This window comes from Aedes albopictus, chromosome 2 (genome assembly GCF_035046485.1).
Source record: "Aedes albopictus strain Foshan chromosome 2, AalbF5, whole genome shotgun sequence".
In the NCBI taxonomy this organism is placed as follows: Eukaryota; Metazoa; Arthropoda; class Insecta; order Diptera; family Culicidae; genus Aedes; species Aedes albopictus.
Genome location: NC_085137.1, coordinates 329,033,100 through 329,048,142, shown reverse-complemented (window position 1 = coordinate 329,048,142; position 15,043 = coordinate 329,033,100). Strand labels below are relative to the sequence as shown.

At 46.4% G+C, this 15,043-nt stretch overlaps 1 protein-coding gene and 1 long non-coding RNA gene across 3 annotated transcripts; both read left to right on the top strand.

Annotated features, from left to right (window-relative positions):
* The first annotated feature begins 7,730 nt into the window (after positions 1-7,730).
* On the top strand, positions 7,731-9,677 carry LOC134286701 (uncharacterized). Its single transcript, XM_062848357.1, has one exon. The coding sequence runs from the start codon at positions 7,731-7,733 to the stop codon at positions 9,675-9,677; it is 1,947 nt and encodes a 648-aa protein (XP_062704341.1).
* Positions 9,678-10,930: 1,253 nt separating this feature from the next.
* On the top strand, positions 10,931-12,278 carry LOC115267585 (uncharacterized). 2 transcript variants are annotated; one of them, XR_003897870.2, is made up of 5 exons: positions 10,931-11,330; positions 11,388-11,458; positions 11,519-11,592; positions 11,653-11,745; positions 11,802-12,278. It is a non-coding gene; the product is annotated as an uncharacterized LOC115267585 (long non-coding RNA). The 2 variants fall into 2 exon arrangements; XR_009997108.1 differs by having other exon boundaries at positions 11,653-12,278.
* Positions 12,279-15,043: the final 2,765 nt, after the last annotated feature.

Genomic DNA, 15,043 nt, shown 5'->3' with positions numbered 1-15,043 from the left:
AATCGACGAGTACAAGCAGAACATCACGAACATGCGAGCATTGGGAAGAAACAAGGTGCTTGTCTTCCTGAGGAGCTGTCTGACTGCCAACAAAATGCAAGCTGACAAGATGCTGCGCAATAACAATTACAAGGCCTACATCCCACGTAGTTTCGTGTCAGTGTCTGGAGTCGTCGCCGGCGTTCCGACGGACATGACCATTGAAGAAATCCAGGAAAACATTTCGAGTTGCTATCCAATCTTGGCAATCAATCGGCTGCATCGCTATGAATCGGTTAAGAAGATCGAGGCACACAGGATCAGCGTCACATTCCGTGCGAGTACCCTTCCGCCAGAGGTGCGGCTCTTTTGCTGCATCAATACGGTTCGGCCGTTCATCACGAAGCCGGTGTTGTGCCTGAACTGCCTCAGGTACAATCACGCAACCGACAACTGCAGATCGCGCAAAAGATGCCCGAACTGCACGCAACAACATGAAGGACTGGAATTCGGAGACTGTCCCAACAAGGCGAAATGTCTTTACTGCAAGGACAACTCAAATCACCGAACGTCGGACGAGGAGTGTGCAGAGAAAAAACGGCAAAGGAACATCAGGACGATCATGGCCAAGTCCACGCTAACGTTCATGGAAGCAAAGGAGCAATTCCCAATTCTCACCGAGAACCGATATGAACTGCTGGAAAACGCCGAGTGTTTCCCACCGCTACCCAACACATTCGCAGAGATGTCGGCTGGTCAGTACAAGACGAAAAATGTTCAGCAGTATCGCCCCCAGAAGCCGAAGCGTACGAATACGGAGGTAAACATCGCGGATCAGGTGCAAGTGTACGCGGAGAAGAAGAAGAAGAAAGTGGATGGAGACAAAGAGAAGGAGCAGAATGGTGTAGCACTGTTCAACACGTTTAAAGTGACGGATTTCGAGCGTTGGGCTCAACGTATGGAAGAGCAACGTAAGGTGCAACTGCAGCAGCAACTTGGTGGCGACCAAGCTCTCACCTTGGGTTCGACGGAGCCGGTGGACGAAGATATGTTCATGTCGAGCAGCGGAAGGAAACATGCTTCGCAGCATCGAAGGGATCGCAGTCGTAGTCCGGATCTAATTCGCAAATGAAATAGCAATCGTAAGTAAATGCCAACAGAAGAGATAAAGATTTTCCAGCTTAACATTCAAAGTTTTGAGAAAAATAAAGAAGAATTAACCAGAGCATTGATCATTGAGAATTATAATGTAGTCCTTTTATCAGAAACTTGGAGTAAGATAGAATTAGAGAGTAGCAAATATAGTGTGCCAGGGTTTTTCACTTTCCTCGACTCGAGAGACGACGGTTATGGAGGCGCTGGCATCCTAATCAACAAAAAATTAAAATCTAGAGGGATAACGTTACCGAACTTACCAAAAATTCAAGCCGTCGCACGATTGATAGTAGCCCACGATATTGTTGTGATGTCGGTCTATGCAGCACCCAATATTTCCCATTTTGCCCTGAAACAAGGAGTGGAATCCCTACTGCAAGCTGTACGAGGTTACCGAAAGGTTCTTGTGGGAGGTGACTTCAATGCGCACCATTCCGCATGGGACCCTCGGCACCAAGATAACAAAGGAACAGCTCTGTGGTACTTCCCCAGTTGACGTCTCGACTAATAATGATAATTCCAAGGGCTCGGCCTACTTGATCTGCTAAACTACCACATCTCCCTTTCTTTCGAAATTGACCATTGTTCGTTAATCGCAATCACTTCCTCCCGGTCACATCGAGAGATGGGTGTTTAGACTACAACCGCTCAAATTAAGGATTGTATATAGGCACAGAAAGTGAAACGTTGCAGAACCACTATCTCGTATAAACGGAAAACTTCGTTTCCGAAGCAGCCATTCCTGAGGCAGTCCACCGTTGGGTGAACTTCATAATTTTATCGCCTAACTCAACGGATTGCATCCGTTCTTGAGGCAGTTCACCTCTGGGGTGAACTTCGTTATATTTCGCCTAACTCAACGGATTGAATCCGCTCCTGAGGCAGTTCACCATTAAGGTGAACTTGATAACCGTTTCTGTTATCAAGTTCTGTGTCTGTTCACCAAGGAGGTGCGGCTCAAACAGCGTCTGTTCTGGCATCCAGCGGCTGAGTAAGAAACGCTGCACCACGCCCAGCTAGATCCAAGGTGGTAGCCCCATCAGCGTGGTCGTCCCAGTGTTGGTTGGGACGTTAAACAGAACTGGCACGATGGCCCTCCGGCGAGACAGGAGTGTTGGCGTAGGCCCAATAAGCCACCCGTAAAAATCCCCATTGCGAATAACATAGGAGAAAATACGACTCGATACAATCGGCAAAGACCCACGCGACGAAATAAGGACTACGATTGGAAACTTGGAACATGGAATTGCAAGTCACTAGGTTTCGCAGGATGTGACAGGATAATCTACGACGAACTACATCCCCGCAACTTCGACATCGTGGCGTTGCAGGAACTTTGTTGGACTGGACAGAAAGTGTGGAAAAGCGGGCATCGAGCGGCTACTTTCTACCAAAGCTGTGGCACCACAAATGAACTGGGAACAGGATTTATAGTGTTGGGCAAGATGCGACAACGTGTGATCGGGTGGCAGCCGATCAACGCAAGGATGTGCATGTTGAGAGTTAAGGGCCGTTTCTTCAACTACAGCATCATCAACGTCCACTGCCCACACGAAGGGAGACCCGATGACGAGAAAGAAGCGTTCTACGCGCAGTTAGAGCAAACATACGATGGGTGCTCGCCGCGTGACGTGAAAATCGTTGTCGGCGACATGAACGCGCAGGTAGGAAGGGAGGAAATGTACAGACCGGTAATCGGGCGAAATAGCCTGCACGCCGTATCGAATGATAACGGCCAGCGATGCGTAAACTTTGCAGCCTCCCGTGGTATGGTAGTCCGAAGCACCTTCTTCCCCCGCAAAGATATCCACAAAGCCACCTGGAGATCACCCGACCAACAAACAGAAAATCAAATCGACGGTAAATTCTTCTCGGATATAACCAACGTCCGCACATACCGCAGTGCGAATATAGATTCGGATCACTACTTAGTCGCTGTATGCATGCGCTCAAAACTTTCGACAGTTATCACCACGCGTCGAAGTCGAACGCCGCGGCTCAACATCGAGCAACTTCGTAACGTAGAAGTGGCTCAAGACTACGCGCAGCAGTTAGCAGTGGCCCTACCAACGGAAGAGCAGCTTGGCGCAGCTACACTTGAAGATGGCTGGAGGGACATCCGATCCGCCATAGGTAGTACCTCGGCTACAGCACTAGGCTTCGCGACTCCGAATCACAGAAACGACTGGTACGACGGCGAATGTGAACAGTTGAAAAACGAGAAGAATGCAGCATGGGCGAGAATGCTGCAACACCGTACGAGAGCGAATGAGGCACGTTACAAACAGGCGCGGAACAGGCAGAACTCAGTCTTCCGGATGAAGAAGCGCCAGCAGGAAGAACGAGATCGCGAAGCGATGGAAGAGCTGTACCGCGCTAAGGACACACGAAAGTTCTACGAGAAGCTGAACCGCTCGCGCAGAGGCTTTGTGCCACAAGCCGACATGTGCCGAGATAATCACGGGAATATTCTCACGAGCGAGCGTGAGGTGGTCGAGAGGTGGCGGCAGCATTACGATGAGCACCTCAATGGCGACGTTGCAAGTACCGAAGATGGCGTGGTAACAGATCTAGGAGTATGTGCACAGGACGAAAGACTTCCGGCCCCTGACCTTCAAGAGATTGAGGAGGAGGTTGGCCGGTTGAAAAACAACAAAGCCGCTGGAGCAGACCAACTACCAAGCGAGCTTCTAAAATACGGTGGAGAAGCACTGGTGAGAGCACTACACTGGGTCATTACCAAGATTTGGGAGGAGGAAGTATTACCGGAGGAATGGATGGAAGGTATCGTGTGTCCCATCTACAAAAAGGGCGACAAGTTGGATTGCGGGAATTACCGCGCGATCACACTACTGAGCGCTGCCTACAAGATACTCTCTCAAATCTTATGCCGCCGTCTATCACCGATTGCAAGAGAGTTCGTGGGGCAATATCAGGCTGGATTTATGGGTGAACGCGCTACAACGGACCAGATGTTCGCCATCCGCCAGGTGTTGCAGAAATGCCGCGAATACAACGTGCCCACACATCACTTGTTCATCGATTTCAAATCGGCGTATGATACAATCGATCGAGAACAGCTATGGCAGATTATGCACGAATACGGATTCCCGGATAAACTGATACGGTTGATCAAGGCGACGATGGATCGAGTGATGTGCGTAGTTCGAGTATCAGGGACACTCTCGAGTCCCTTCGAATCTCGCAGAGGGCTACGGCAAGGTGATGGTCTTTCGTGCTTGCTGTTCAACATTGCTTTGGAGGGTGTAATAAGAAGAGCGGGGATAAACACGAGTGGGACGATTTTCACGAAATCCGTTCAGCTGCTTGGTTTCGCCGATGATATTGATATTATTGCTCGTAAATTTGAGACGATGGCGGAAACGTACATCCGACTAAAGAGTGAAGCCAGGCGAATCGGACTAGTCATTAATGTGTCGAAGACAAAGTACATGCTGGCAAAGGGCTCCAGGGAGGAATCACCGCGCCCGCCACCCCGAATTCATATCGACGGTGATGAAATCGAGGCGGTTGAAGAATTCGTGTACTTGGGCTCACTGGTGACCGCCGACAACGACACCAGCAGAGAAATTCAGAGGCGCATTGTGGCAGGAAATCGTTCTTACTTTGGACTCCGCAGAACTCTACGATCGAATAAAGTTCGCCGTAACACGAAGTTAACCATCTACAAAACGCTGATTAGACCGGTCGTCCTCTATGGGCACGAAACATGGACCCTACGTGCAGAGGACCAACGCGCCCTTGGAGTTTTCGAACGGAAGGTGTTGCGTACCATCTACGGCGGAGTGCAGATGGAAGACGGGACTTGGAGAAGGCGAATGAACCACGAGCTGCATCAGCTGCTGAGAGAACCAACCATCGTCCATACCGCGAAAATCGGGAGGCTACGGTGGGCGGGTCACGTCATCAGGATGTCGGATAGCAACCCGACTAAAATGGTTCTCGAGAGTCATCCGACCGGTACAAGAAGACGTGGAGCGCAGCGAGCTAGGTGGATCGACCAAGTGGAGGACGATCTGCGGACCCTACGCAGAGTGCGGAACTGGAGACAAGCAACCATGGACCGAGTGGAATGGAGGCGGCTACTATGTACAGCAGAGGCCACCCCGGCCTTAGCCTGACCGGTAAGGTAAGTTGATAACCGTTTCGCCCAACTCAACGGATAGAATCCGTTCCTGGGGCAGTTCCGTGCAAAGGAACTTGTTTTTTTTTCGGTTCAGGGAGCCGAAGTTCGTTGCCAAGGTAATCACTGTTTGGCTTGATTTTTCACGTAGCAGAGCAGGAGAGGGTTCCTTCTTGATCTCATGATGATTCTTGATCAGCTTCACTTGCAGGACTTGCACGTCCTTGCACGATCTTGAATTTTTAATTGTCTTGATCTCCAAAATGGCTGAGTCGTTTGGCTGATAATCGTGTCGAAGGCTCTGCTAAGGTATGCACACAGCAAAATTTAGCCACCGCATTTTGGATAGAAATTTTACAATTTTCAACGAATCTTGTCAACCTTTGGCGTAAAAGAAAGCTTATTGTGTAAGGAATCGAAAAATATTTACTTCAGGAGATATTTTGACATTGTGTTAAAATTAGAGTCAAGGGAACAAGAAGTCCTCGAAAAGTTTTTGCACAAACGTGCTAAAAATCTGACAATGTACATTAAAACGACGCTACCCGCAAATTTCATTTAGCTTTCAAGTATTCGGTTCTATACATCATTACAACGTGGAAAGGTTGCAGATTAACTTAAGCCCAAGAAATAATCGAAGTTTGGCAAGAATTACATAGTACGGTCAACAATATGAAATTGTGGATTGAAAAACCGAGCTTTCAAAAATACATGTACAACAAATCATATTTTTCACTACGGAGAATGTCGGGAAAAATGGCTAGCACCCCTTATTCAAAAGCTTAGATATTGTGTATTGTTTTGGATTGATTTTTGTACCATGCTTATCGCGGAGAACCCTTGCGTTTGTATGCAGAAAACTGTATGAAAATTGTACCATATTTTTCCAAAAAACGTAAAATCTCATACACCTCAAAACTCACACCAATTAAAAAATATAGAGTAACCGTGAATTGGAACCTTCAAAAAATGTCAAGTAAGGCAGCTTTTATCAAAAAATAAGATTGATTTTGACACAAAGGTGGTAAAAATTTCTTGGCAAGCGATCGTAGGTACTGTGCAAAACTTTACGGAAGGACTCAAGCGCAAAGCTCGAGATGACGGATATAAAAAGTCAAATCAACAATGTTTTGATGTTGATTCAAAGTAAATTAATGCTTTTTTACGATGAATTGCTTTTGGTTTGGGAATAAATTAGAATGCATTATTACTGCTTGATTTTCTTTGGCTAGATTTTGCTGTGCGCATACCTTACTCATCCAAAGCAAACGGGGGTTCTTTCGTCGCCAATGTGGTACTTCCCCAGTTGACGTCTCGACTAATAATGATAATTCCAAGGGCTCGGCCTACTTGATCTGCTAAACTACCACAAGCTCTATTCGACCTTATAAACGACGAAGCCTACATTCTTTTGAACGAGGGACAGATGACGTTCGTACCGGTTGAACTCAACAAGTCGCCTTCTGCAATCGACCTTGTTCTGGTATCTCCAGGGCTGTTTGACGATGCTAGAATGAAGGTTCTAAATTATGGAATAGGTAGTCGACATCTTGCTATTGAAACCGTTGTAGAGCTGGCCCAGCGACGACCGAACGGATATTTCATCAATAAAACCAAGATTGCAGAGGAATTCAGCAAAATCAGTGTGTATGAAGTTGTTAGCTATTCCGATCTACAGGGGCAATCGAAAATCATCAGCAAAAAAGCCAAACAGCCGGACAAGCACGTGCCTAAATTTTGGTGAAGCGACGAGGTGGAACTAGCATGGAACGAGAAGAATGAAGCAAGAACTCGATTCAACCGCAGTGGAGATTTGGAATCACTACTGGATCTGAGAAAAAAGGAAACGATTTTCAAAAGGAAAAAACAGGAATCTTCACGGAAACGGTTTGAGGAATTCGTTGCCAGCTTCGATCCTCGGACTCCAGCAAAGACCATCTGGAATCAATTAGGCAAACTCACCGGAAAGAAGAAGAAAAGGGAGAATGTACTAGTACACGATGATTTGCAAATGGCGCAGCAGTTTTTGAACAAATACTTCCCGTTTGAAACTAACATTGCTCCCATACCTTCTTATCTTCCTAACTATGACATTTTAACAAGCAGCTTTTGGATCCAATTTTTGTCGAAAAAGTCTTCTCATTCAGCCCCAGGTCCAGACGGGATCGCATATAGTTCCTTGAAACTATTAAACGCTGAATTGAGAGACTCCATTATCATGGACATGAACCATATCTGGAGATCAGGCGTTGTCCCGGAAAATCTCAAATCCATCAAGGTTGTCGCAATTCCCAAACCGGGGAAGGACCCCGAATCAATAGAAGGAGTTAGGCCTCTGTCTATGCTAAACTGTGGGATGAAGATTTTGAATGCCGCCGTGCTAGAAAAACTGCAACAACACATCGAAATAAGAAACATTCTTCAGAGGTTATCTTTTGGGTTCAGGAAGGGAATGTCAACAGTTGGCTGCTTGGAATACGTCACGAACAAATTATTCCTAGCTAAACGGGAGAAGAACCTTGCAGCGATAATCTTCATCGATCTCTCCAATGCGTTCAACGCAATCAAACTGGATAAGTTAGAGCAATGCATGTTATCGTTTGGACTTCCACCAGAATTTCCTAGTTGGGTGCTAGCTTTTCTGGCAGACAGGAAAATACAGTTGCAGGTCGGAGCTGATACGCTAACACGACATGTTAGCCAAGGCCTTCCACAAGGAGACATACTGTCACCGACGCTCTTTAATATTTATACTGCCAATCTCCATAGTATCCGGGTAGAAGGTGTCGAACTCGTTCAGTATGCGGACGACTTCGCCGTGATGATTGAGGGACGAGACCTAGAAGAAATCAACGAACGAGGTAACCAGTTCATGGAACGTTTTGTGGAGGCAGCAGATGAGCTGAATTTCACCATCAACGCGCAGAAGACTAAGGCTATATTGTTCTTGAACTCTCCGAAGGTTCTGAATATCCATATTGGCACGGATGTGATAGAAACAGTCAACTTCCATAAATACTTGGGTCTATTGATAGATAGATCGCTAAGGTTCGGCGCCCACTTAAGGGACCTCTCCAAGCAGGCGGCCGATCGCCTAAATATGCTCAAGGTCATTAGCGGTACCAAGTATGGCAGTCACCCAGCGACACTTGGTATGGCCTACAATGCTTTCTTTCGGGGCTTCATCGAATATGGTTCTAGTATATACAGCTCTGCGTGCAAAACTAATTTGGAGCGAATTGATGTTATCAATAACGCCTGCCTACGAAGAATCACAGGTTGCACCAAAACAACACCTAGAAACACTTTACAGGCCATAGCTGCACAGCCTCCGCTTCAATTCAGGCGGCTGAAGGTAGTTGGAAAGCAGGTGGTCAAGCACTATTACCGGAAAACTCCTATATGGGAGCAGATCAACAACTGCGACGTGTTGGACGAATCGAAGAGGTACACCTACATCGAGCAAATAGCAGCACAACATGCAGAAATATTCCAGGACATGACATGTGCAGTTTCAGCGTCTCCGTTATCAGGATCAGTGGACATCTCAACAACACTGAATGAGGAACTGTGGCCCAAAAAACAGACCAACATCAGGGTGCTGAGGCAGCTTACACTGTCTCTGATCCACGGAAAATATCGAAATCGTCCTATTATTTATACAGATGCGTCAAGCAATGGTATGGAATGCGGAATTGGGGTTTTCCATGAGCCAAGCAACACCAGACTCAGCTTGAAACTGTCAAACTTCGTCTGTATCATGTCGGCGGAGATCCAAGCAATCTTCATAGCGCTACAGTACATCAATCGTAATGGTATATCCAACGGAGTCATAATGACGGATTCCAGGGTTGGCTGCGAGTTCATTCTGGATCAAATGGACAAAAAAGTGCGAGATTACCTGATCAACCAAATCTTGGTCCTGGCGGCCGCAACGATGACGTCTATCCAATGGATAACAGGACACACGGGAGTGCGAGGTAATGAAATGGCGGATCAACTGGCCAAACAGGTCCTGGAAGGAGACATCATCTGCATCAACAAAATACTGCTTCATGACGCGGTTTGGTACTTCCAACGTCGCAGCGAGGAGGATGCTCAGCAATGGTATCTGGACTACTCGTCAGAGCTTGGAAAGGGCCGCAAGTACTTTCAGATACAGAACACTATCCCTCATAGACCCTGGCACTTTAAGTTAGATCTAAATAACAAGGAAGTACGCACTCTCAATAGGCTACTCTCTGGTCACGATTTTTCACGCTACTGGTTATTTAAAATGAAACTGGCAGACGATTGTATTTGCGAAAGCTGCGATGTAACTGAAGACGCCGAACACATAATCTTCTACTGCGTAAAATATGCTGCGACAAGGAACAAATATGGACTGTGTTACGTTTAGTTTGGTCGAACAGTATTAGTGTTACAATTGAAAACAAAAATAGGAATAGTTAAAACATTGTAAACACGTCATATATTAAAAATGCATTGCTCCGAACGCCACATCTTGCGCACCCCTGCAGAAGTCATTTCATTCCAACGAACAATCATCGATCAGAAAACAGTCATCGCACATCAGGCGACCATCAGCAACGCACACATTCGCCACGTACGAAGAGACAGCTCAGACCGGAGTACATAAGCGATCTGCAGCATCAGTCTCGTATCTCGACGACGATCGGGCCGGCGGTACAAATGTTCGTGAGAGCATAGGCAAAAAGAACGCTTTGAGACGAGAGGGTGGCGATTCAGGCAAGCTCGTCCACCGTACGTCAGAAGCAAGCGAGACTGCAAGCCAGAGATGCATTTTGAACGCTCATGTTCTATGAGCGTGCCGAAAAGGTTCCCTGGTTGCTCTTACGTGCGTGTTCTCATTTTTTGAACACAGTCTGGGCAACTAGATTGCTCTCGAAATGGTGTTCAAAATTGACAGCTCAGATCATTAACCGAAAGTAAATAAAAATCATGATGGTTTACGATGCCGCATTTGCATTTGCATCGCAGGTGATCGCAGTCACTTCCGTTCCCTACTGATTCGATGGATGTCTTCTCGAAGTCCCTGTAAGTGCCGAATTCTATGTCATTATGTAGGATGTTGGGGGCCGAGATAACACCAGGTCAGAAACGGGCCAAGCCCTGGACATAGTTTTTTGTTTCAACAATATTTTGACGTGTGGCTCCACACGCCCGCCGTGTTTCGCAGATGTGATCCTGGCATCAGACTAGCAAGAAGCACCTCCGTGGAGATCCGGTCCAACATCACATCATTGAGAAGAAATTGTTGTACAGGAACTGACTTGAACAAGTGTAATGAGCCCTTTGAATTTGGAGGAGGAGGCTCCTCTTGGTGGGAAAACCTCATAAGAGAAGAGATCTGACTTTTTGTTAATAGAGAACTAGCCATTTTTTTAGTAAGCTGTACGGATATTTCACATCCAGCGCTGTCGCAAAAACCTTGTGAAAATCTGCTCAACCGACACGCACGCTCCAGCGATGATGACCGAGTGACTGCAAAGGTCGCAAATCAGTTGCTATTAGCTACACAGTGCCCCGTGTTCGAACACCCACTTTGTTTGAACTTGAACACGGCTCACGTGAGCACAGGTTTTGAACAGAACATGAACAGAACACGTTCAAATGCATCTCTGCTGCAAGCGAAGAGAGAAAACTTTGCTTCTCTTCGTCTCTCTCAACACTCGGGTCGATTCACACCAACACAGTCTCGGTCGCAGACAGAGGGGCGAACGAGCAGTTACGTTCGGGCAATGAAAATCAGTCCACTTTAGTCCAGCAACAAGAAAGGCCACATGAAAAGCCCACGGCGGCCAGAGAAAGATTAGAGTGCTTCAGTCCGGAAAAAGTGTGTGATTAGTCAGGAATCGTCGGAAAAGCACGGCCGTGGACCACGCGAGTTCGTTGCTGGTTCTGGGCTACAAAAACGGTGAAAGTTTTACGGGTCGGCAAAGATTCCATTTTCGAAAACCGAAAACCGTTAGTGTTACGTCAGAAGGGACGCCACTCGTCCGCCATCTTTAAAATCAGAACCCGCCGCAAAGTGAGTCAAACGATTGGAATCGGTGATTAAGACTAACGATTTTTCTATTGGATGTAGATCTTCAGTCCATCCAACTCGGCGTTTTTTTGGACCAGCCTGCAGTAATTTCTGGAACTCAACATCGCTAGGTAAGAAGAGCATAATGCGCATTGGTTACGTGCTTATATGAAACCGCATCTGTTCCGCAGTACTCTCCGTCGCAATTGATCATCGGAGGTTGTCGACGACCGCCCGGCAGACGAGAACAATAGACGAACGACTGGTAAGAAGATTTTCGATTTCCATGGGTGTCAATTTTAAAGGAAAGCCACTTGATTCACAGGCACGCACGCTGAACAGCCGTAACATAGAAGGCCAACCACAGAAACCTCCACGAACATCAGTCGTGTGGAAAAACAAAGCCTTCCATACGGAAGTAAGTCCCTGCCACCTGTGACATCACCACCAGGACTAATGGATTTGGTGCCGCAGGGCTTTGTTTTATATTCACAGCCATTCCATCCACGGTGGGAGGCGCATAGCGGTTCTATTCGTGACGTGCATCCGGTCGAGGCGGCAACTGCGGCAAACGGAGCCGAGGTAGCCAATTATCCGGATTGGCGGCTCGATCGAGGGAGTTTCGGGCGTTCCGATCGCGGGCCAAAACCACATCGCCCTGGAAATCAGACACGGGCCGAGCCGAGCTGTGTAATCATCCGTGACGGAAGCGAAGTCCACCGGCGGAACGCTGGTGCATCGGGAGAACGTGTAGGGAGGTGCCGTCAATGATGATGGCCGCGAACGGAGCAGCATTACGGTAGGGGGCGCCCCAAGTAGTGAGTACCAAAATGTAATTTAGTATGTAAGCAGAATACCATAGAGAAATCAGAACTAGGAGAAAGGAGTAGAGCAGGATGAGAATGGCCAAGGGCCGCAAGATAGCTCGTAAATAAACATTATACACCATGATATGTTTTGTGTTGGATTCAGTTCGATTTGTGCGCAATTCCCTTTGAGCTTTCCGGGGCTGATCGAGGGCTTCAAGTCCCCCCCTCGACAGTCACTTGCAATAACTGGACAACTTTTGCAACATTTACAATGTTTGGGACCGGAAAAACATCGACCTTCTCCGTGATGTAGTCAGCTTTTTAAAAGAAATCAACAGCAAAATCTAGAGATACCAAAAGGGAATGGATAATCGATGAAACTGCAATGCCCTGACAGCGAAAGTCAATTGACTATAAACAAACATCGTTGGCGTTATAGCTGTTACAGCTGTGCCATCCCTGCTTGCCCTAGTTTGACAGCTGGGCAGGCGTAGAAAGAAGAAGAAGAAAGAAGAAGAGTGATTAAGCTGGGATGCACAATACTAGTTGCTCTAAAAATATTTCTGGGAATTGCACAAGGAATGCCCGGAATTTCATCTAAAAATTCTTCTATGAGTTCCACCGGTAATTCCTCTAAGAATTCCTCCGGAAATTCCTCAAAGAGTTCCTCCGGCAATTTCTCTAAGAGTTCTTCTAAGATTTGTTCCCAGAATTCTTCCAGGAGTTTCCCCAAACGTTCTTCTAAGAGTTCATTAGGAAATTCTTTTAGATGCTCTTTTGGAAATTCGTTCAGAAGTTCATCCGGGAATTCCTCTAGGCGTACCTAGAGAAATGCCTCTACGAGTTTTTCCGGGAATTCCTTAAAGAGTTTATTCGGAAATTCCTCTAAAAACTCCACCGGGAATTCTTCTAGAATTTCTTCCGGGACCTTCTAAATCATTCTGGATAATTTTTTGAACAGCTGATTCACCATAACAGTTATTTCAATAAATTTTCAAAAAAAACATGTGAAAATAAAAAAATAACTAAACCGTAACTATAAACATGTCATTGCATCTTCAAAATGATGAGTTACTAAAAAAATAAAACACTGATATTGATTAACGGAATTAACAAAAATTTAAAAAATTATGGCCACGCCGTTTCACGCCGCCGCCGAAAATTCATTCGGCGTCACGCCGATCACGCCGCCGCCGCTGGCCAAAAAAGTGCAAAACGCCGCCGCCGACAAATTTAAAATCGGCGCACACCTCTAGCGGCAAGTGCCCAAAATAGGTACACCTGCCCAAATGGTACAAGACCCTAGTCAATCACTTTTATTCGAGTTAGATGTACAATGCTGATCAGTTCAAATCGGTTTAAATGAAGGGGTTCTTAATGGAAGCTGACTTATCTTACAGGTCAGACTAAGGCCTAAGTGTTCTCTGGTGTATGTAAGAGTCGTCTCCATTCTACTCGGTCTATGGCTGTGTGCCTCCAGTCCCGCACTCTGCGTAGGGTCCGCAAATTGTCCTCCACTCGATCGACCCACCTAGCTTGCTGCGCACCACGTCTTCTTGTACGTCATCCTGATGACGTGACCCGTCCACCGAAGCCTCCCGATATTCGCGGTGTAGACGATGGTTGGTTCTCTCAGCAGCTGATGCAGTTCGTGGTTCATTCGACTTCTCCAAGTCTCGTCTGCACTCCGCCGTAGATGGTACGCAACACCTTCCGTTCGAAAACTCCATGGGCGCGTTGGTCCTCTTCATGCTTCATGACATGAAGCATGGATGTCCATAGAGGACTACCGGTCTAATAAGCTTTTTGTAGTACACAAATTCTTCAACCGCGTCTATTTCATCAACGTCGATAGAAATTCGGATTGGCGGACGCGGTAATTCCTCCCTTGTCACACCCTCTAAAGCAATGTTAAACAGCTAGTACGAAAGAGCATCACCTTATCGTCACCCTCTGCGAGATTCGAAGGGATTCGAGAACATCCCGTATACTCGAACTGCGCACATCACTTGATCCATCGTCGCCTTGATCAATCCCTACCAGTTCATCCGGGAATCCGCATCCGTAATCTGCCATAGCTGGTCCACAGCAAACAGACGTCAAACAGGAGTAAAAACGATGCGAGCGCCGTGACCGAGAACTTGCGAACTACAAAATATTTGAACTAACCGTTAAAAAGGGTAACGATGAAAAGTGAGTAGAGTGAGACGTCTGTTTGTCTGTGGCTGGTCTTTACTGGAAGCTTGTGGTTCATATTCTTTTTTCGCGTTCGTACAGTTTAAGTTTTACTTTACAATGAGTTTGATGAGTACGGTTAGTCAGCAGGGGTGATCTTCGCATCTGCACCTGTTGAACCATTCTGAATGGCCGTTGTGAAAATATCACCAAAAGCCCTAATATTACCTCTTGCTCTTGTGTCTTTTCATGTACCTACTTCGATTTTAACAATGCAATGCCACGTGCTTTGAATGCCGACAAAGCAACACAACATTGAACAATCAAGAGTGCATGTCGTATACATATGTATATTTTTTATTATTAACGTGTATTACATAGTACATTGTACGTATGAATCCTCAAAAGGGCAACAATTACTTACACTGTGGTGCATAATTGATCGGACAAACGCCGATTTTCATACAAAATGGCCAAGTTTAAGATGCTGTAACTATGGTTTGCTTTGTTGGATTGAGCTCAATTTTTGACACGGAACTACAAATATGCTGAGTTTTGTGTATACAAAGTATAAAATGTTTTCGTTCACAGGTCTGGGCGTGGCAAGGCGTTGAAAATATTGCAAAAGTGATCGGACAGCGGTACCCCTTTGATTTACACGCGTGCCGCTGTCCGATCACTTTTGCAATTTTTTCAACGCCTTGCCACGCCCAGACCTGTGAACGAATACAT

What these genes read in the sequence shown, in the direction of transcription:
- LOC134286701 (XM_062848357.1), top strand. Translation starts at nt 7,731, where the DNA reads ATGTCAACAGTTGGCTGCTTGGAATACGTCACGAACAAATTATTCCTA.